This window comes from Notothenia rossii (genome assembly GCF_949606895.1).
Source record: "Notothenia rossii genome assembly, chromosome: 10".
Classification (NCBI taxonomy): domain Eukaryota; kingdom Metazoa; phylum Chordata; class Actinopteri; order Perciformes; family Nototheniidae; genus Notothenia; species Notothenia rossii.
Genome location: NC_136908.1, coordinates 20,376,781 through 20,400,335, shown reverse-complemented (window position 1 = coordinate 20,400,335; position 23,555 = coordinate 20,376,781). Strand labels below are relative to the sequence as shown.

Genomic DNA, 23,555 nt, shown 5'->3' with positions numbered 1-23,555 from the left:
TGCTTGATTTCATCTTGGCACATAACTTTAACTGGCAACCATTCAAAATCAATATTATTAAAGACTCCACCCGAGATGTACTGTGTCTAGTAAAGACACATAATAATTATTTTTTTCATAATATAAAAATATCCTAAGCTTCTTATTGCACTTTTTTGGTATGCACATGTTTTCAGCAGTCTTGACAGCGATGCTGGTATTATTTTTTAGCTAGTTGGGTAATGGCTATTGCAACCCCGGCCAACCAAGGTCATTGCAACTTGAGTGATCCCATCACAAGATAGTCTCTTGTTCACCATTGTTTTGAAAGTTTGACTACACTTCGTACAGTGACTACCCTCATAGAGATAATAGAGAAGTATTTTTAGAACGTTAATCAGTACAGAAAGAGGAGTATTCACTGTTAAGAGGAGTTTAATATTTACTGAGAAATTAACTGAAGGCAGATGTAACTCTTTGATCCTCGGTTTTGCATAGACGAGCATGAAAGAGAACTCAAATGATACCATGCTCAAACATAATTGCATAGTATGCTTTCCTTTCATGTGCAACGCTCTCTTAACTCAGAGTCCCTGTTGAGGCTGATACTTGTTACAGCACATGGAATTCCATTTCTGAGTGTGTCTGTCAGTGTTTAGGCTTATATAATGGTCCTGAACATCCAACTTAATATACTAATGTTCTTGTGGATCTGTCTCCTTGCACCATTTAGTAAGGTACGACATATAGTTATTAGCATGAAAGAAGTACAGTCTATGAGGACATGTTGTATCAGTGCCAGCATGTGCAGGAGCCTTCTGGGATAGGTGTGGTTCTGTGGTTACAGCAGAAATGTACTCCACATGTCCCAGGAGCAGAATGTATCCACCTGGGGGATCAAGGGGCTTGGGGAAGACGCCATTATTCCATATCCTATTTTTGGCTCTCTTTTTTTTATTTCACATTTAAACCTTCTTTATTTTGTTGGATTTAAATCAATTTACTCCATTGCACTTCTGAAAAAGAATTCTGTGTGGGTGATTGAAAAAGTAATGAAAAATGTGACGAGAATATATTAAGATAAATGCCAGTGTGAAGGATGAGAGTTAATTAATAAAGACTAGCTTCTTTTCTTTCGACCATTGGATCTGCAGAACCAACAAATTGAGACTCTTTCTCTGTGTTTGGAAACAAATCTGTTCAGGGCCACTGAAACCCAAATGTGTTGCACACATGCACCCAATGATGCTAGGATGATACATGTCCTCAAAAGTTGTGGACATTCCTGCACATTTTTCATGTATTCCTTAAATTGTTTTATGAAATGTTACCTCTGTCTCTTTTCTGTTACAGTGCTAAAATGCCTGCCTCAAATGTGGCAATACAACAACAAAATACCTGTATAATTGTATCCTTTTTTTTGTATCCTCGTGACCTTTGTAAAATCCGCCCTGTGCATGATGACAGTGAGTCACAATGTGCATTTTTGTGTGTCATGTGGCAACCCTGTTCACCTTTACCTGATAGTCACCACAGTCTGTGAGAACAGCACAACATCATTATTATAATATAAGGTCAAATGATTCACTGGGCTTGACTCGGATTGACTCTTGACTTGTGAAAGCTTTTTGCCGTTTAATTAAACGCATATTTAAGTCCCACACAATTGTCATTAAATATTTATTGTTATCTTGTCAAGTATGTGAAGCGTGTATGCACTTGCAAGACTCAAAATATTAATAGAAACCACATTTTGCATAACTTACACTGTCAGATTTTGAGGGCTTTCATGTCTACAATTCCATGAACAAATCCCAACTTCCCTTTTTATTCCGGTTAGAAAGGTTTGCACATGTAAAAAAAAAAAAAAAAAACATTTGATCATCAGTAAATCAGACATTTTACGATATTTATGTGGCCATTTGAAGTGTAACATTTCTGAAGTGCTTGGAAACAAGTCTACGGTACCTATCATTAACAAAATCGTCTTGGGGTTGTTGACTTTATGCCATGGCACACATACCTGTAAATATACAGCATATTGACATTGCTAAAGAGTTTGCTTATCACAGTTCATATACTATAAATGTAGTGTTGACTTTGAGTAACCCTGAATTATAGCTGACAGTTTTTTGCTTATGTGCATACGATCCTCCCTTCATGAACTAATTGTTGGTTATTATGTCATATAACTAACTGCATTTTAGAAACAGTTTGTACAAGAAATTCAGACTCTTCAACAACTTGACAGGACATTGAGATTGGAATCTAGTGCACCAGTCTTTGCATTGATGAGGCCTTTGTAAACTTTATTTGACATTGCCTGACAAAATAAAAGTTGCTTTGTATAATTTGCATTGTTGGCATTGCATAACCACCACGCCCTTAGGCACTGCAGTGTTTGATACACTGTGGTCTATCAAACTCCGGCGCTGTTTATTCTGTGTTTCTCATTTTTGCCCTTTTTTCTGTGTCTACCCAGATCCCTGACAGTAGCTTCAGAAGTCTTTCTTTTAAAGAATCAGCTGCCTAAAGCCGAAACGGAATCTGTGGGCAAAATGAGCTCAGGCTACAGCAGCCTGAGCACCAAACTGTCCCTAAAGAATTCATCTCTCCCTGAAGAGGATGATACCACATTTAAATATCGTAAAGTGTCTCTGATCACTGAAACCAATACCACTGAGGATAGCCAGGACACGGCTACAGATACAGGCTCAGAGTACAGATGGAAGAACCAATTTGACGGGGTTTCTCAGTACACACCGTACACAAAAGAGTCTTCCTCCTATTCTGACTCTCCGGGTTACAGAATATCAAACTCCTACTCCAGTAACTACTCCTCCTCTGATCTCCCAGAGGCTTCGGCATACAAACACCTGAGTGACCCCTCCCTCTCTTCAGAGGATCGCTATGGCAGCAGACTGACTGACAGGAGCAGGATTTATCAGAGCTATGAGAGCGAGCCAGCAGAGGCACCAAAGGATGAGTGGAGGCGGAGTTTAGTGGAGGAGGAGGAGCCTGCTGCACCTGCCATGGAGAGAGAGGCAGAGTCAGAGAGGATAAAGTCAGGCCGGGACTCACAGCAGCTGCCATCGTCTAGCTTCACCTCGACAGAACAATCCATCCAGGACACTTTCGACAGTTTCCAAGACAAAGACGACGACTCATTCCGTTTTACTGGAGTGTTCAAGGCCACGCTGGTGGAGTTGGTTTCTGAGCCTGCAGCTCGCCCCTCCACTCCCCCTGCCTCCCCCGACGCAGACTCCCCGTACCAGTTGGACATGGATAGCCTAGTGGATACCCTGAGGAACATGGGACCTTCCTTGAGACCCAGGAACACAGGACTTCGTGGGCCTCCTCCGGTCCTCCTCTCCTCCCTGCCACCGATCAATGAGGATACTCCCAGCCCCATCACCTTCGACATGCCTGACTTCATCAGGAGCCCCACTAAAAAGATGGAGGCAATGGGAAACCCTGCTGAGTCAATCAAAGTAAATTACACTCTGCCTGCTGATCTGGGACTGAAGAGGAACATCCCCAGAGACACTCGCTCACCACTGGAACTACTCAAGCAGAACCAGCAGGTAGAGTACATTCAGACATTTTTAATTCTGTTAATTGTTGTTACTTAGTCAACAAACGTAATCTCATACTTCTAAAATGCAATTTAAATCAGGGTTAGACTGTTTTCAGTTTTTCACAACAACAGTTCATGCACATTATTGCATTGAGCATGACAATCTACATCTAGGCTCATGACATAACAGTACTATTTATATAAATATATTTAGCTGTTGGAAATGGTTTAATAGCTGTTTTTAACTCTTTGACTGGTAAAAAAAAAAAACTACATTTTTCAATTATCCATCTGTGGTTTATCTGAAGTAACAGAAGACCGAATGTCCTGTTTTTGTTGTGTTTTGTAACTTGGTCTAATCAAGCCTTTACCTTTCTTTACTCCCCTGCAGGAGCAGCAGCCGCCTGGATCCAAGATGCTGAACTTGCCCCTGAGAGCGTCTGCAACCAACAGTCTAGTAATGAGAACATCCTTTGACTCTTCGCCTGAGGAATTAAAATCCCCTGTGCTGAATGGAAATGGATTGCATTCACCTTCCGGCATTGGCTCCCGCCTAGACAACAGTCTCATCTTTAAAAACCACAGGTTATCATCCATAGATCAGACCATGGAAAACGGAAAGACCCATCACCCGCTCTTCCGCACCGGCTCGCTTCCTGATACGGGGCTTTCAAACGACCGCATCAGTATGGGACACAAGAAGCTCGGTGAACCGGGAACAGAAGCAGGGGGGTCTCGCTTCGAGCGCCTCTCCTTCCTTTTGAACTCCTCGTCGAGCTCCTTGTCCGGGGCTGAAGACCCCAACAGTCGTATGAGTCGGCCCCCCCTGCTGGGCATCGGCTCACCCACCTCCAGCAACAGTCCCACCCGCCTCCTCAGCCCCACCAGCTCCATAGACCTCCAGAGGCCTTACAACACCCCAAACTCCCCCTTATTCATGTTCGGCCAGACACAGGGGATTGGTGCAGGTACTGGAGCACTGGGCAATCCTATCCTGCAGAGGAGCTTCATTAGTGATGGCGGCATGGGGGGCTACCAGGCAAGGCAAGAAATGGAGCCTGAGAAGATTTTAGCGTCCAAATACAGGGCCTTCCCTGATGCCTATGTGAGTATTCCTAAAAAAGTTATAAAGTGTCACTTAGGGTTATTGCTTAGAAGACACATGTGGTGCAGGGATAACTTATAGGCCAAGTAAGCAGAAGTTAGCATCAAATTTCCCTCAACAAACGCCCAAGGGGAATTCTTTTTTATTGGATTTTTGCAGAGAATTAGCTCGTGAGGAATAAATGTTCTTTCAGAAGGATCATCGTCATAAGTTAACACCAATTGTAAACATTTTGAAGTATATTAGCAATCCCCTGAACAATTTATTCCAGTTCAATAAGAAGTCAGACCTTATTTCAGACATCCAACCAATTTTAAAAAACAAACATTGACTTCGATATGAAGTAACAAAGTGCTTATAGCTAACTCATTTCTGGGTTTAAGGACTCACTCCTGCAGCTCTCTGTATATCACCACGGAGGCCTATACATTTTACATTTTCACAAGCATGATGTTGCTGCAGAAAAATGGGGATTTGCAATTCTATAATGAATATTGCTAGTCTACGTTTTGGTGAATAGCTTGTAGAGGTAATGTCTATTGGAGCAGGCCCACATCACATGAGACGCACATTTTTATACAACCCCAGGCAAAGTTTAGTTTAAGAATGCTGTAGAAGAAACACTTATCTTCTTGTGGCATCATTCTTCATACTGACATGCATGCACTGTATGCAAATACAGTGTGTGCGGCTTAAAATGGTAGCTATACAGTAACAGCATTACAAAGAAGATCCTCTACACATATATCTTCCTTTTGTATTATAACTGTGTTTACTCTTTTATTATGTTGGCTCCTACTTCCCAGATCTGTTTGAACTCCAGGTTGTGAAAAAGACAGGCAGCAGGTCAGGTTAGGTGAGAGAGATGACTTCAAATGTAGATTGTTGTGCACACAGGAAAAAACTCTATTTATGTTGCTTCAGATACTGCATCATGAACCATTAATAGAGACATTTAAATCAAATACGTGTATGAGCAATTGGAAGTGTCTGGTTTCGGTGTAACCCAGAGCATCAGTGGCATCAAGCATCAAACATGCTTAGCAAAAAAATAAAAGTGTATTAGACCCAAACCGTTAAGCCCCACCTGTCAGGTACATGCACTCCCCACGCAGAATCAGAAAAAAGGGTGTGTATGCGGTCTTGTGTTCATGCATGTATGCACTCGTTCTCCGATGTACGAATTCAGGTGAAGTGCTTAACTGATTAGGACAAGTCTTTAAATGAGAAAGAACATAATTTCACAAGTTTGCACACACACGCTCTCTACTTGTGTTTCTACCTGTCTTTCTGTTTTTGGCAAAGTTTGTGGCTCACTGCAAATTTCTATTGTTCTCACCTCTGCACAGAAAAACGGTTGAACTCACACCCTACTATTAACCTATATTTTAACCATAAATGTACTATGCCAACAGTGACGAGCACTAAAAACATTTCCTAGCATTGTACTTTTTAATTATGCTGTTCCCTACGGGTAGCTATTATTTGTTAATTTACTCCCATGCATACCACATGTGCGTAGTGTTATTTGTGTCCGTGCAATAACAAAAGAGTATCAGCTGGATACTAGAGATGTAAGTACTGTTTGCTCTACAGCTATCCTGTGCTGTTTGAACACAAGTGTTTGCACAGGATGTTTGTTCATGTTCATGCAATACATAGATGGCCTCAGCTGCATCAGTTATATGGCTGCAGCAGCTCCTTTTCCCCGGCTAAAGTATGCAGTCTGACCACAGCTCATATGACTGACTAAGCCGCTGAGACTGATGCTTTAGAGAGGGGCCCTTTAAAAAACGTACAGGGAAATATTTCTGCAGCACAACAAACATTTCACACATTTTAAGAGTTTTAAACTCTCTCCTCTTAGTCGAGAATTTATAACAGCGCTTTGAAACAGTATGGAGAGAAGGCAGACAGAAGGCAGGATGCAATTGTACCACACTTCCTGTTTATGATTACTACCACAGAAGCAGCTAATTACAAGTAGTCACCTATCACTTGTTTGTTTGATCTTGATATCAGGCCACTTTTTGTAAAACTAAAAGGCCCATTAGCTTTACTGGTAGTTATAATGTAGATTTATAGAATTCAGTTCTATATAAAATGCATAACGCTGTGTAAACTAAAGTTATGTACACAAGGTATTCAGACAATGAACTGGCTTGTATCAGTTAAAGTAGTGTGTTGGTTTCCTATTATGCAGTGGGTGGGAACAGGGATATATTTTACAGCTGCATCCTGCTTGGGCCACGTCAATAAAAAGTAAGAAGAAATGGAAACAACTATGCTATTGAACTAACCCCTGGGGAAAGGGAATTTGGCACTCGTCCCTTTTATTAGACTTTTAGACAGGCTGCATGATGAGTGTGTATCTCGTTTTGTCAAGCACATGCTGTAAACTCTTCAATGCATGTAAACCATCAGCGGGTGCGCGTGAGGCCTCTAAATCATTTCATCCCTGCAGAAAATGTTCTGCTTCTCTCTGTTTTTTTTCTCTACTGGGCTATCCACTCATTCCAGTTATCTGTCGGATCCTGCAGAGACACAGCCACACCTCGTCTTTTGTTTTCATTCGCATACCTCTCTTCTTGATTCGTTGATAATTGATTGAGTGAAGTTGACAGGGAGGAATATGAAGTAGGCAGGGTGAGAAAAGATGACAAAGAGATGATTTGTTTCCTCTTATTAGTGTTCATTTACTCTGATCGTTAGTTTCATCGCACATCTTTTTGTGTCTTCTTTTATTATGTCCTTTGCTGAAACGGCACATTCCACAATGTGGTTATTAATTTTATGGGAGAGCAGATCGTGTTTCAGGCAGCTGGGAGTGAAAGGATCGAGAGGGGGAAATATGTGTTGTAGTATAGATTTGTATTAGGCATTAAAGCAGCAGTAAACAATGAACTCCTAATGAATAATGCTGGGTTTTCTTTAGCTGCATAGTGAAGACATGCAGTTAGTACAGAAGGAAGTACATGTGCAAAAACCACACAGCAGTGAGTAAAGCGTAGACAGGACTTCATTGGAACTTCTTTTAAAGGAAGTATTAATTATTGGAATGTGAGTGATTTGCTATTCTTTTATTGCTGTAATGTATACGTGTACCTCAAGAAGCAGGTGAGAGTTTAATTAAGATAAATGTAATGTGATTAAATGACATCATTAGGTTAGAATATTACTGTTTTAACAAATAAAAAATGCAAAGAACAGAATAATGTATTTAACTGGTTCTCCATGTGGAGACTAGCTGGATTATGTGTTGTCCAAAATGCAACCAATAGACAACCAATGAAGGCCTGGACTTAATTGTATAGACATCACAAATACAATTCCAACGCCTCATTTGTCAGGCCAACATAAAACATTCCACCCTTAGACTTTTAGTCACACTGGCCTTTGCCGATGGTTGTCAGATAAATTGAGTAATAATCCTTCTAAGAAGCATGACTGTCCCTCAAATAATCTGTAAAGAAACCCTGTGAGACCGATTCAAGTGTCGCAGCCAGGCGAGATCATACGACAACTACTCCTCCATTGTCTCAGTGTTTGTCACTCAACTGTAAAGATAACATGAACATACAGTCACATTATGCAATGTCCGGCTGCGAGACAAATTAATACATTGAACTTGAGAAAAACTAAGAAATGGAAAAAAAAAGATTCTCTTAATACCCTTCGGGAAAATGTTTGTATGGTTGAAAAAGGTATCTTGAAGCTCTGCCTTTAATAAGCTTTGGTTTAACACTTATTCCTGGTTTCATGTAAAGCATGATACAAGTGGAGCTAATGTATTTTGTGAGAAATAAGAGATCATCATCTGCATTTATTCTTCTTGACTCAAAATGCAGGGAATTGACAGATAAAAGGGAGTAGATTTTATAATAGGCTTTATAGATGGAAACTTCTGTTGTTATATAGTACATTTGTGAACAGTGAATGACTCTTATTCACAAGGTCAATACTGAAAAAGCACCATTGAACCCCTCACCTTGCTTTAACTGAACATGTAAAAAATATAGAAAGTAAATCCATTGTTATTTACATTCTAACTACATTTGGTTGGGTTTGGTTATTTTTCCTAAGAATGCATTAAATTAAAAAAGTTTCTAAAGTACATGAGGGCTTGGTGGGACAGTAATGCGGCCTGTTGAAATGAGAGCTTCTGTAGGAGGTCCACTTTGGTCTGTAACCTGATCCAGATCATACCCTGTTTCCTACTAGGCTTCCAGAGAGTGGAGTGATACATGAGACCAAACACTGCTCCCTTTGACAAATCGATTTGATAATTGCATGGCACTCATCTGCAACCACAATCCAAGTTGCACAATCAAACAACCTAGAAATTCAAGCAGCATACCAGCTGAGATTCGAAGGCCCTAAAGAACACGCACGCACACACACACGGACACACTCACTCAGTCCTCATGTCATTTCAGAACGGATCTCCTGTTATCAATGGGAGTAGTACTAGAATGTCCGGTTTATAGATACTGTACATGGGAGGAATGTAAAGTATTCACACCTGTCATAGAGGTGCTTATTTTGTCATGGAGTGGTCCTCTGTCCTCATTCTGCCCCCCCGGCGCCAACAGAACCTGTTGAACATAAACAGATTGTCTGGCATGTGTAAATCCACAAGGCAGAAACTGGGTGCAGTCTACATAAAATGTATGCGGACATGGGGTCTAACCTAAACATGTGTAATAGTGCTCATGCTTTTGAAGCTCAGTCTTTGTTTTCACATTCATACAGTCGTTTGTATTATTGATAGAAGTCCTCTTATTTGTATACAGTACTGTACTTACTCTTTGCTTTTATCTTGACCGTGTGTAAAACAAAAGACAATGCACTGCTTAATACTACACATATAAGAAAGCTTTCTAAAATAAATGTGTTTTTCTTTTGTAGCTCACAAAAGAGAAGGAGCATGGGAAGCTCAATCCTCGTCCTGGAAAGGTGAGTCTCCACACGACATAGTTCAATACATTCATCTAAATACTAGTCAGATACATGTGTGAATGTGTGTTCAAATCGATAGAATGGTCTACAAAAGCAAAAATCCCAAAGTTCATTCCAGAAGGAGTTTCTCTCCCACACAGTTGTGCTGCAACACATTTGCACGTTTGTTCTTAACCAGATCATCCAAAATATCCCAGGCAACATCTACCTGGTAGTTATGATTTATTCCGTTAAAATGCACACATTTCCCTATGCCAAGACACATCATTATTAACTTTTAAAGGTCAGGCTTGCTGCTGCATGCAGCACACCTTGTATACGAGCAATCCTGAGAACCAGAGGTGGAGCTGACATTTAGGATCAGCTTCTAGGTACTCTTCCATGCCCCTGGGCCTTAGACCTGAATGGACCCAACATGTCTGTACTGTAGAAAGGGGAAAGGTTATTTAGAAAGCAACCGTCAACAAAGTCAAGCTCAAGAAACAAAGAGCCTCCTAAAGCTATTCTGTTCTTAACTAGACTGGTTTTAGCATTGATCCATCTTAGAATAACTTTCCTTTCTTTTTTTCCTCACTCTCACTGCTTTTTCATTGAGAAAATGCAAATAATAAATAATTAGGACAACTCTACAACTCCCATACCCCTACATTCTACAGTGTTGTGTCTGATGTTTTAAGGCAGGGGTGTCAAACTCAATTTCATCACGGGCCACATTCGCATTATGGTTGCACTCAAAGGGCCGGTTGTAACTTTAAGAATATATAAAAATACATATATCAATATTTAATATATATAACATAATGTATTATATGACATCATTGCCTCTGCATTGGATTATTATAGGATAGGGTAATAACTTAATAATTAACTAGGTCTGAAAGCAGAGGTCTAGGGCAAATAATTGCAAGTCTCTTCGAGAATGTCATAAAATAATTTAAAAAGAAAAGCCAAATCCTCCAAATAAAGTGACATTTTGAAAAAAAAGTCAAATCTGAGAAAAAAAGTCAAATTTAAGATGCATTGTGCTCCATGTATGGGCAATGTGTTTCTGTAAATCGCCATTTAACCGTATAACAAACATGATATGCTTTGCAAGCTCTTGTGGGGCCACATAAAATGAAGTCGCGGGCCGGATTTGGCCCCCGGGCCTTGAGTTTGACACCCCTGTTTTAAGGGGATAAGCATGACATTTAAGATTCATGCTTTGACATGAAACTTGAGATGATGCCACCAGATGATATTGACTCCCTTCTTGACATTTGCACATAAAGGATTTTTCAGCCAAACAGGTTAAACTCTTGCTTGCAGTAACTCTTTATCATTCCTGTGATTTAATCTGGTTTGCCATTTCGACATTCTTACCAAAATGACTCCCTTTGCAAAGCATTACATGTGACTACATCTTTGTAATAAATCTTTCTGAGGCTGCTGAGGTGCATAGTGAGCAGGGAATTGCCCTCATCCACAGTCACAGACATCACACCTGTATTTGCAGAAGCCCGCCCTGGGGACGCAAGTAACACCATGTAGTAAATATGATCTATAATCTTTTTCTAAATCTCTTCACCTTTGCTCTAGTTGTATATCTTTGACCGACCTGGAATGTGCGGCCAGAGGCTCGAGGTGCGCAGTGATGTCATCGATGCTACGCCATGGGACCTGCAAGAGACCATCTCCATCAGGGTCGTCAGAGGAGGGTGAGTGGCTGAACGGCACACACATTGCAGAAGTTCATGTACATTTGTAAATGTTTCCCGTAAAACGATATTCAATCCATTACTACTGTACAAAAAACATCATTCAAAATGTAGCTTCTGTACACTGCTGGTGCTGTAAGTAGTTAGTATCCCAAAATACTGCACTTCTACAAATGTGTACATGCAAGAAATGACACAGGAATTGCCAAAGATTGTGATTCTGTTAGGTCTTATTTTGGGTTAAATGTTTCCCCATCAGAGTTTATTTGTTGCAGTCTCCTTCATTTACTTGTGCATTGCATTGTGAGACAATGGCGTACATTGACGGCAAGAATTTTTAGTTTTTTAACCATCCGGTGCAGCTAGAGTGTAACTTTCGCAAATGGTTGCAGAAAACAAACAATAAACCCAAAACCTCCTTAGATCTTCAAAATTGCACAAATAGATAGGATTACACCTCCAGTCCTGGTTTCACTCAAAATTATAGTTGTGTAATAAAACACTGAACTCTCTCCGGATACACTCATGTGGTGTCAATTCAAAACAAACCAGCTATTGATGCTCTGTGGTCATGCGAATGCCTTAAATTGTTCAAACTCCCACGCACATGCTTAAACACACACTTCCCTCAGATGTGGAATGTTTTATTAAACCTAGCCACAGTGTTCAGTTGGAGCAGCACTGATCCAACCAGTACCACCAGGCTAACACCTGCTTCAAATAAATAATTAAGCCTTCATCTGAAGCATCACACCCTGCATTACTGACCAAACCACAACTAATTCTCTGATTAAAAAATATCAAGGAGAAGGAAGTGTTTATTCTAATACAGTTTCGCATTAAAAACTAATATATTATCAGAATCAGAAATCCTTTATTACTCCCAAAGCGGGGAAATGTACAGTGTTTGCATTTTAACGAAACTATTACTAATTAAAATAAAGACTACATAAGTAGGTAAGTACACATCCATGGCTCAAAATGATGGGCAGCAACTTAACAACTTAGCATTATGTAATGTTCAGACATTATAACAAATGTTAGGACATTCATTACAATGTAGATTTTTCAAGTCAAGTTGCATTGTTTGAGAAGATAATCAGCAACATCACTTAGAGAAAAACTGAGACACTTTTGTGCCCATGTCTGAGCACTGTTGAAGAACAAAATAATAGAACACATCAAGAGCATGGTATACCAACACACCCAGGATAACTGCTGATATTACAGTGGAGGTTATAACCCCAGCCCTTTCCCCCTCTTAGATGGGTGCTGTATGAGAAGCCTAACTTCAAAGGGGAGAAGATCGCTCTGGACGAGGGAGACCTAGAGCTCACCAACCCCTTCAACCCCCCAGAGGAGGAACTGCAGAACGGGCAGATAGAGGGTGGAGACCAGAACAGAGAATCAAGTGAAGAGAAAACTGAGACTAAGCCTGAGAGGAAGTTCATCATCGGGTCCATTCGAAGAGCGGTCAGGGTGAGTTCACTTCACTCTGTTGTTTTTGCTGTCGTCAGAAATAGGATAAAGTTCATCGGATATCCTTTCTGTTCTGATCTTATCTCTTTAACATTGTTATCTGATGCTAAAAAGGCTGTTTAGTACAGTAGCTAATCAGTTATGACGGGGTTTAACTCTGTAGCACCATCTAGTGTCAAATGTACGAGCAACCACCTGTTGTTATTTGGTGCATTGGATATTTCAATTATTTTAAGGAGAAACCTATTGAATATACTCAAGTTAATGTTTTATTTATTTCTCAAATTGTTAACATCTTTTTTTCCCCTGTATGTTTCCATCTTAACTAGTTTACTAGTGCAGCAGCTCAGCCACCGCATACTTCACACTTTGTATAGTCCCAGACTTTTCAATGTGAACCAAAGCAACAACATAAGCTACAAGAATTAAAAACCATAAAGCTATACATTATTAGCTTTTTAGTTTTGGAGCTATCTTCAAGGTTGTTAAACATCATCATATAGTCCACCATTTGTCGACCAGAGAGTAATGACAAATGTATTTTTTATTTGTAAAATGTCCAGCTCAGTCCATATCTTGGTCATGTTTCTGTAAAAAGCAAACACATCCTTTTCAAATATGTTATTTATGTTATGTGTTGATTGCATGTGTATCAATCATAAATAACTGGTCCTGGTTGGGCTTTAAAATACATTTAAAACAGCATCAGAGAACCTAAACAACTTGGATATGTTTTCTGTCCTCCCTCAGGACTACAGCGTCCCAGAAATCGGTCTTTTCCCAGAGGAGAACGCAGAAGGGAAGAAGGTCACCTTCAGAGACACGTCTGAAGATGCCAGGATTTTTGGTTACCCCATCAAGGCCAACTCTATCATCATTAATGCTGGGCTGTGAGTTCTGAATGATAAATTGTGAAAAAATGTTTTGTCTAGTGAAACTACATAAGAACGTTGTTCATATATGTCTGTCTGTAACTTTGTGTGGTAGTGTTACCACTGAACAGGTCTCTCTTGAAAATGAGACCTTGTGTCTCAATGAGATCTAAACCTGTATAAATAAAGACTAAATAAAAATAAATAAATAATAATAATAGTGTATAATTTGCCATTATGGTTAATTTAATCTTGTTTTCTATATTTTCTCCTGCTCAGATGGCTGGTGTACGCACATCCCTTCTTCCAGGGCATACCACGTGTCCTGGAGGTGGGGGGGTTCCCCAATCCCGCGGCATGGGGAGTGGAACAGCCCTATGTGGGATCACTGCATCCACTCAAAGTCGTAAGTGGCACAGTTTAAAATATTTTACAAGCCATGTTCTTTACTGAGTCTGTATACTTATGAATGAAAGTATATCCACTGCTTGTTTTATTAAGTTAAATGTATTTCTTTTTCATCACAGGGTGAACCTAAAGTGGAAAATATAAGTGAACCAAAGGTAAGAAAGTATGCCAAAAATTGATGCTTAATACTTAGGCTGTGATATGCATTGGTGTAAAGTAACTAAGTAAACGTACTTTTTATTTAAGTAAAATTTCAAGCTTACTGTACTCGGAATTGTTTACTTTAATGCTACTGTATACTACATCTCATATGCAAATATTGTACCTTTTATTCCACTACGTGGTTAGTTTACACAGTTATTCTACACCTTTTTTCAACAAACAATACAGGATATGTTATTGTTATAGATAAAGCTGATCGGCTGTATATAAAAAAAAAAAAAAAAACTAGGACCACCTTTACAATCTCCAACATTGCATTTATCTATCAAATGTTTGATTATAGTCCAATAATGTTTTATTATTATGAAATGGGTTATTTGGTAAAATATATATACTTTTAACTTGAGTAGCTAACTGAATTCAGGACTATCACTTTTAACAGTATTTCTACACTGTAGAATATGTATGATTAGAGTACTTCTTCTACCACTTGTCATATAATGTACTGCGTATCAGACACAGTATGATCTCTGACACTTTAGAAACTATCATTGTTCAAATTGTAAAGGACACCCTTGGTTCCTAGATGGAGGTATTTGAAAAGCCATACTTCTCTGGGAAATCGAGGACCATTCACATGGACATGAGGAACTTCATGACCAGAGAAGACCGGCAGCAGACGGCCTTTATGCACAACGTGGGCTCTCTTAAAGTCCAAGGAGGAATGTGAGTGCTGCCTTTTCTGTTTGTATCCACTGAACCTTGAAAAGACTTCTTAGTGATGATTAATAATTAAGTCCCACAATTCAGGTGGGCTTAGAGCCACTATGAAAAAGATTAAAAATAATGTGTGTGTTTCTGCAGCTGGGTGGGCTACGAGAAGGAGGGCTACCGAGGGCGCCAGTACCTGCTGGAGGAGGGGGACTACCACGACTGGAGGGTGTGGGGGGGCAACGACGCCGAGATGCGATCCGTCAGGGTGATACGAGCAGTAAGTAACGAGGAATATTTCTTTGTTAATAATTAAAAAGGTGGGGCTAACCGCAGAGGAAATTGTCTAATTACAAAAAAAGGTGAACTGTGTAACCTTGATTTAACCAACGATGACATTATTTTGTAATGGAAGGATTAACTTTGATCTGAATTTGAGTTTCAGTAAATGTCAAGTCAGACCTGCAGTCGATGATAGGTTATATTATCCACATTACATCACATTTGCATTTTATTTGAGTAACTATACCTGTAGTCAAACTGTGCTTAATCTCTTCCTGCATTATTCACTTTGTATTATGTGTATACATTGTTCTTTGTGGTTTTGTTTCCTTTTGTCGATCTTATCATTTTTGTACATCAATTGGGTCTTTTCTTATGTAAAAGTGGCTTTGAACCCTGATAAATGGCCATTATAGTCCTGCACCACAAGTTGAATGGCATGAAAGGCAACTCGGGACATCAGCGTTATGATTCAAATTCCGATTTATTAGCTCAGGATCATGTTAATATGTTGCAGTTTACAAAACACAAATACATTTTGAATAGTGTGTGGTTCCCAGCAGGTATGATCTGCCACATAAAATACTCAAATATTTTTCAATAAGGATGCTCGACCTTGTATATCAATTCATTTGTGCAGTTTTTGTAATGTTGTTAATCATGCAGGGATAGTTTTAATTTGTCAGTGCTCTTTCCTAATTTTCACTGCACATTGTAGCATTGATACAAGTTGAAAAGTGACTCAAACAGAATGTTATTTTCAGCCAAAATATCTGTTCATCCCCATGAGACTTAATTAAAATGTACCCATTTTCTATTTCTTGCGTAGGACCTAACAGAGCCCATGATGGTGATGTTTGAGCAGCCAGAGGAAGACCAGGAGGGAATGGCGGAGGACAACACCTTCGAAGTGACGGACGCCATTGCTGACGTTGAGCTGTTGGAGTACAAACCCTCCACACGCTCCATCCAAGTATTCAGTGGGGCGTAAGTTGAAAGATTCTAAAATGTATTAAACAATCCTCCTGTGAAGTGGGAATGTATCCCATTAATGAGGTGATTGTTTCCTCCTTACAGATGGATAGCCTATTCTCATGTGGACTTCTCTGGTAACCAGTACATCTTAGAGAAAGGTTTCTATAACAACTGTGCTGACTGGGGCTCTCAGGACAACCGCATCTGCTCCGTGCAGCCCATCCTGATGGTGAGGACCATCACAACGTCTTCAAAATATCAATTAAATATCCATTTCTGGTGTTGCTGATGCCTTTTCTGTGTTATTTTTAAGGCTCCAACGGACAGCACAAGGACCAGCAATGAGGTATTCTGACTTGATTTTCTCAGTTTCATCTTGTTTTATGCATATCATTATTTTATCTGATATTGTAGGCAATTGTATATGGAGTGTTATGTTACTCCTAGATAGGATAGTTGCCAATTAGTTTATAGAAAACATAGCTTGACTTTTGGACACAAGAAAATGATGGTATGTAGGGTTTTTAAACAGATGCACACATGTCTTTTATGTCAACAGGGCTACAGATTGGGATTAAAAAAAAATATATATATAGCCTGCATCTTTTTACTTTTTATTTTTTGCTAGGATGGTGCACATTTTTAACCCCATTTTTTGGGCACAAGCTGGATCATATGTTTATGAAGGGAAAGTCCCTTTTATATACATGTCGGCATGTATCGATGCTTGAAACTGATTTGCTTCGGAGCCCAAGGTTTCCTTGGCCAGAGACACCCAAACGTTTACTTTTTCATATTTTGTAAGAACCTTTTATTAAAAGACCACTATAAAAATGAAGAATGAAGATGCTTTTACAGGGGCAGGGCAAGGTTTTATTTGTAGTATGTTGCATTCAGTGCCAAAAAGGCAAACATAATTAGAAGAAAAATAACACCTCAGGTTATAAATGTGTTCATCTAATTTCTTTCCTTTACTTCTATCTCTACCTGACAGCTGATACTGTACTCTGAGGCAGACTTCAAAGGCCAGTGTCACATCTTTAACTGCAACCAGGAAGAAATCCCAGAAAAAGTACTGACCAAGTCCTGCAGAGTGTCCGGGGGAAGGTGAGGAGCCTTTACCGAAACATTACAATAATCACAGGAAAAAAGATCAAGAGGGGACAAGTCCATGGGTGAACAACATGGAGTTGCAGTCGTGAGGGTAAGATAGAGGAGGGTCAAACATAACGATGCGTTTGTCTGTGTTTCAGCTGGGTGCTCTACGAGGATAAAAAGTACTCTGGGAACTTGTTCGTCTTATCTGAAGGAGACTACCGCAATCTGACCAGCATGGGATGTCTGCCCGGCTCCTACATCCGCTCTGCCAAGGTCATCCCGATGGTGAGAGAGCCCTCATTTGAATAAAAATGCTCTGTATTCTGTCCTTTGTCTCGCTCTGAACCTCCATCTCTCCCTCTCTAGACATTCTCCGTCCCCTCCATCTCTCTGTTTGGCCTGGAGTGTCTGGAGGGCAGAGAGATCACCATGGACTCAGAGATCAACAGCATGATGGAAGAGGGCTTCAACAACCACATCCTGTCTGTCAGAGTCAACAGCGGCTGGTACGCGTCTCACACAATGTTTAGCAGTGCTGGAAAACTGAGTACAATTAATCACGTACTAGACTATACATACTTCTTGCTACTATATACTTCAGAAAAATGTATTAAATACAAATAAATCAACAAATAACTTTCATGTAATAATACATTATTATAAGTTTAGATACACTTTATTGATCCCTTGATGAAACTCATAATCTAGTATAAATTCTACCAGCTGCAACATTAAAGTGATACATACATTTTAGCATTAAACGTTTATTATTTAATTATATATCATTAACATACAGCTCTTGAAAGAAGAGACCACTCCAAAATGTTTCTTAAATCTCAATCTCTACATGTATAGCAGCCATTCCATTCCAGTGTCGGTTGAATACCATCACAGAGAAATGTTGTCAGTATTTTATAGAATAATAAAAAACATATATAATTTTAATACATATTTATAAATAGTAAAACCAGAGAAAATGAGAATTGCTTCAGTGGTCTCTTAATATTTTCCAGAGCTGTATATGAGCCGACTTAGAATGTTTCCTTTTATTTTTTGAATAACATTTTGAGTGCAAAGTCTTCTCTAATGTTGTCTCTCTTCCTTTGCAGTTGGGTGATATGTCAATACAGTAACTACAGGGGACGCCAATTCCTACTAGAACCAATTGAGATCACCAACTGGTTGAAGTTCAGCTCGCTAGAGACTATTGGCTCAATGTTCCCAATCAGACAGGTTTGTTAACCCTCAATATTGGTAAATATTTGTATTAAATCTGTAAATTGGCATTAGTAAACTAAATGTTTGAAGAGTACAGTTTCTTGTGACTGATGTTATATTTTAGTATTGACACAAGTTAAAGAACATTTATTTAAACGTTAGGGGTTTCCTAACTTTCGTAAAAAGAACAAATTTAATAAGCATTAACTGCTATGAATACCAGAACATGCCTAAGATAACATTATTGGTTGTTTAACCAAACACAAAGCCTGTACCAGAAGTAAAAGAAAGAATAATATATGAAAACAAAAGAGGAAGAACTGGATTTAAATGTGATTATCTGCTCAAACTGTAAACTATTCAAACTAAATATGACAAAAATCTTATGTTATTCCTTTGGTATTAATGAATGTGATTTTATTTGTGTGGGGTCAACACAGACAAACCTCCATTGATCTCTAACTCTAATTACATATTTTGTGATATTTCGCCTCCTGCAGAAGCGCCACTTTCTCCGCATCAAGAACAAAGAGAGGGGTCACTTCCTGTCGATCCAGGGCGGCGTGGAGGAGCTGAAATCAGGACGAGTGGTGGTGACACCAGAGTGTGAGCCTATGAGCGACGTCTGGTTCTATCAGGACGGCTTCATCAAGAGCAAGGTAAGCAATACAGGACGTGTGTGACATTTCATAAGGTTTGATCCAAGTGGCAAACTAAAGCCTGAACCTGTCATCTTACCTGAGCCGGTCTAATCTGTGTGTGTGTGTGTGTGTGTGTGTGTGTGTGTGTGTGTGTGTGTGTGTGTGTGTGTGTGTGTGTGTGTGTGTGTGTGTGTGTGTGTGTGTGTGTGTGTGTGTGTGTGTGTGTGTGTGTGTGTGTGTGTGTGTGTGTGTGTGTGTGTGTGTGTGTGTGTGTGTGTGTGTGTGTGTGTGTGTGTGTGTGTGTGTGTGTGTGTGTGTGTGTGTGTGTGTGTGTGTGTGTGTGTGTGTTGCAGTTGTCCCCCGTCATGAGCCTGCAGGTGGTGGGCAATGTAGAGCCGGGAGCCAAGGTGGTCCTGTGGGCAGAGACCCGGCAGCCCGTCCAGTACTGGTCCGCCAAGATGAGAGGCCTCATCACCAACCTGACTTTACCTGGCTACGTCCTGGATGTCAAAGGTATGAGGAAAAAAACATTGGCATTGGCTAATTGTACAATAATTTATGAATTTATGACACTTTTTCTGATAATGCTAAAATGAATGCAAAATTATGTAAGGGTAATTTATGAGTCCCTTAATTATTATGAGATAGATAGATAGATCCATAGGAAGACTGTCTTTTCTGTACAAAGTAACTGTTAAAAAGTACTCATGTGAATGTGTTACATTCCATCACTGTCTGCTATTAAAAAATACATTTTTACCTTATCTATATTCATTATAGCATGAGATTATATCTTGAATTTGGAATTAGTGCTACATTTTATTAAGTTATTATATTTTATTTCCTCAGGTGGCAAATCTTACGACAAGGACCATGTGGTGATTATGCCGGAGGATGATGAGAGGCCAAGCCAACAGTGGGAGATAGAGCTGCTATAAAAAGCTCCCACCTCCCTTTTCAAACTTTCCTCAGCAGTGCATCTCTTTACAAACCCATGATGCCACAGCCTGGGATCCACTGTTTTATTTGTTCCCACTTCATGAATGATGTCACTTTTATGAACATTGTGAGAGTGAGAATTTAACTAAGCACTGGAAAGCTGCACCAAACAGTGCAGTGCAGTACAGTGCTTTGCAGAGTTTTCTATTTTTATTTTTTCTGGCATTCAAATCCTCCCAGTCAAATTAGGATTTCTGTATGCAAGGACTTAAAAAGAGAAAGTGCCTTCTCCTGCTGCAGAGGTTCATCACGAGTTGTAAAGCTGGAATACAATGTATTTTTGGAGGATGTACATACACTGCATTGACAGAACAAATTGACTTTTATCAAATCGTATCACTTTAATTAAAGTATTTAACCTAAAATCTCCCTGATTACTGCTCATGTACATTCTCTGACTGTGGAAGTTTGATGTAGTTCATGCTTTGTTAACCTTTTTTACAATGAAGCAAACCTAGTTTCCATTTTAAGACATTGTTTTCCTGCTGTAAAGAAACAAGGGGCAACCAGTACTTTAAACAGATTGTGGAAAAATGAAGCCAAACAGATGCATAGTGTGCAGGAAACTTATGCTTTGGTTTATTAACAGTGTTTTATGTTATGTATGTATGGATGGATGTTTGTTTGTGGGACATGTTGCACTCATGTTGCAGTATATCACATTTGAATTGTGCAGGGCAAGGAGATGTCAAGTTACCATGTATTTGTTGTACTTTTAAATGTTTAAATTGTTACATATATTTTACTTTGTGTCTGCATCAGCTGTATGTTAATATATAGTCTATGGTTAATATTTGATGCTAAAGTTGTGATGTCAGATTTATGTAAGAGGGAATGGTTTTGAAATATTAAATAAAATTAAACCTTGTTTATTGGAAGCTGTCTTGTGTATTCTTTAAATACACACTTTATTCACATTCAGAAAACCAACTAAATTATTTGTATTTTTTTTTATTAAGTGCTTCCCTTTTCTTCTTTTTAATATTCATTAACTTTCATAACATGATCTCCACTTACTATTATCTTGATGTAAATACACCTTTTTTGAAAAAAAAGCTCCTTTTGCTGATTGATCTGTACATTTTAATTAAATTAATGTCAACAACATCCTCCTAAACAAAGGGATAATAAACAAAGGGTTCATACGTATCAATGTTCAATTTTTTCCGTTTTTTTTTGTTTACCTTGCATATGTCTAAGAAGCTATAAACAACCTGGTTGATGACATTTGGTTTTCTTCTGATTCCTGTTGATGCGCAGCACACAGTTCCATGGTTTCATTAACACTCTTAAACTGTTATCACCTGTCAATTGACACTTAACAGTGAACAGATGTTTTATTAACTTACACATCCCCTGACAGTTCAACATACTGTATGTCTTCTACTTTGAAAATGACTGCAGTCATGAGTGTTGGGGGGAAAGCATTGCGTTTCAAGCTTCCATTACATCTAAGTAAGAAGTTGAACTCCAGCAAAGCTACTCTCAGAATAAATAAAAGTTACCATAAACTGCACTAATACGCTTATAATTTATAACAAAAATATAATATTAAAGAGTCACTTGCCAGCAATAATACAACTAATTTGAGTTCATTTTTAAAAGGGCCCTCTTGTCCATCCATCCATCTTCTACCAGTTATCCGAGTCGGGTCGCGGAGGTAGCAGTTCCAGCACAGAGCCCCAAACGTCCCTTTCCCCGGCCACATCAACCAGCTCTGACTGGGGGATTCCAAGGCGCTCCCAGGCCAGGGCAGGGATAAAATCCCTCCACCTGGTCCTGGATCTGCCCCTCTGTCTCTTCCCGGGTGGACATGCCGAACATCTCCCTGAACCACCTCAGCTGGCTCCTGTTAACGCCAAGGAGCAACGGTTCTACTCCAAGCCCCTCCCAGATGACTGAACTTCTCACCTTATACCTAAGGGAGATGCCAGCCTACCTCCGGAGTAAACCCATTTTGGCCACTTGTATCCAGGATTATCCTTTTGGTCATGAGTCATGACCCATCCTTCATGACCATAGCAGGTGAGGTTGGACAAAGATGGACTGATAGACTGAGAGCTTTGCCTTCTGGCTTCAGCTCTTTCTTTGTCCCAACAATGCGGTAAAGTGACTGCAATACCACTCAGACTCTCCAGCCCATCTCGCGCTCCATTGTTACCTCTCACGAGAACAAATGTCGCAGAATTGCTTGCATACATCAGATTTATTTCAGAAGACAACTTTGTTGAGGAAATATTATTTTTGCAAAACACTGGAAGGTAGGATCAAGAGACATTTTCCAAGTTTTAGATGAGTACATCATCTCAAATGGACTTGACTGGTCTCGTTGTGTGGGTGTGTGTTCAGATGGGGCAGCTGCTATGACAGGCAAAAAAAGCGGAGTGACAGCTTTGATCAGGCAGAAGGCGCCAAATGTAGTGGAAATGTACTGCATGTTCCATCGGGGGGCACTTGTGCACATCATTTAAAAAAAAATTGCAACAGGGTGGCCCCGCCAGAGGATAATGCTATAAGGGGGACCCTGGCACGGCAACGTTTGGGAACCCCTGGTCTAACTCATCAACATATGACTTGTACAATCAGTAGTAAAAGAGGTTTCAATACAGTTGTAGAGCAGTGGTGGAAAAAAATAAGGAAAATTATTCCTCTCCTGTTCAACTTTTCAGTTGTCAACACAAAAGTGGCAAAACTCATTGACACTTAAAGTTCATTCATTGTTTAAACATGAACTTGAACACCCCCATTCTCCGCAATGTGTTGATTTTGAAATGCATGTTGAGCACATCATACTTCATGTTACCGAAAGGCGAAGGAGGTATCTGTTGATCAGCAGTTTGTAATATTCACACAGGTGTCATGTTTCGGCAGGTAGAAGTGAAGCAGCACAGAGGACTAGAGAGATTAAAAATGATAAGAGGAAAACACTTGTTCAATGGTTTTATCTTGCTAAGGCAGTCACTGTTTTTTCTGTTAAACATTACCTTAATGTTTTTCTACTCAATGTTTCTGTAACTTATCTGGCCTATAATTTGTGTCAACTGAGTTTGAGAGTGAACATGATATGCGTGTCTTTGCCTCTTACACTCTTGACCCTCTGTCATGACTAAGGGAAAAGGGAAAATAATCATTTTGGAGTTTTAGATTGTTGTCAGTACTACTGGTACTAAATAGCCCTTTGTTTTCTATCGAGACACAATTCAGTTTTCAGGTTTTGGAAACAAGGTACATTATTTTAAAGACAGGTTATTGATGAGCACACCATTCTTAGGGAGGTCTGTTTCACCCTGAAACCAGAGTACGCCCCTCGCTCCCTGTCAGGCATGTCGTCTGGTGGGTTTGTATTTCAGCTGACAAATGTCAAAGCAGTCCTGTACTTTAAAAATCTGAAAA

General features: G+C 39.5%; 1 protein-coding gene across 1 annotated transcript in view; it reads left to right on the top strand.

Moving 5' to 3' along the window:
* The window catches only part of crybg2 (crystallin beta-gamma domain containing 2), a 46,189-nt gene extending 25,149 nt beyond the window's left edge, over positions 1 to 21,040 (top strand). Inside the window, exons 5-24 of the mRNA XM_079653285.1 lie at positions 2,462 to 3,563; positions 3,948 to 4,661; positions 9,570 to 9,617; positions 11,199 to 11,317; positions 12,583 to 12,796; positions 13,547 to 13,686; positions 13,948 to 14,074; positions 14,196 to 14,231; positions 14,825 to 14,964; positions 15,103 to 15,229; positions 16,061 to 16,218; positions 16,309 to 16,435; positions 16,520 to 16,552; positions 17,201 to 17,313; positions 17,460 to 17,589; positions 17,671 to 17,810; positions 18,414 to 18,537; positions 19,023 to 19,181; positions 19,517 to 19,676; positions 20,013 to 21,040. Of these exons, the coding sequence (XP_079509411.1) occupies positions 2,462 to 3,563; positions 3,948 to 4,661; positions 9,570 to 9,617; positions 11,199 to 11,317; positions 12,583 to 12,796; positions 13,547 to 13,686; positions 13,948 to 14,074; positions 14,196 to 14,231; positions 14,825 to 14,964; positions 15,103 to 15,229; positions 16,061 to 16,218; positions 16,309 to 16,435; positions 16,520 to 16,552; positions 17,201 to 17,313; positions 17,460 to 17,589; positions 17,671 to 17,810; positions 18,414 to 18,537; positions 19,023 to 19,181; positions 19,517 to 19,676; positions 20,013 to 20,101 (4,000 nt within the window). The 3' untranslated portion in view covers positions 20,102 to 21,040. The remainder of the gene's footprint in view (positions 1 to 2,461; positions 3,564 to 3,947; positions 4,662 to 9,569; positions 9,618 to 11,198; positions 11,318 to 12,582; positions 12,797 to 13,546; positions 13,687 to 13,947; positions 14,075 to 14,195; positions 14,232 to 14,824; positions 14,965 to 15,102; positions 15,230 to 16,060; positions 16,219 to 16,308; positions 16,436 to 16,519; positions 16,553 to 17,200; positions 17,314 to 17,459; positions 17,590 to 17,670; positions 17,811 to 18,413; positions 18,538 to 19,022; positions 19,182 to 19,516; positions 19,677 to 20,012) is intronic.
* The last annotated feature ends 2,515 nt before the right edge of the window (positions 21,041 to 23,555 follow it).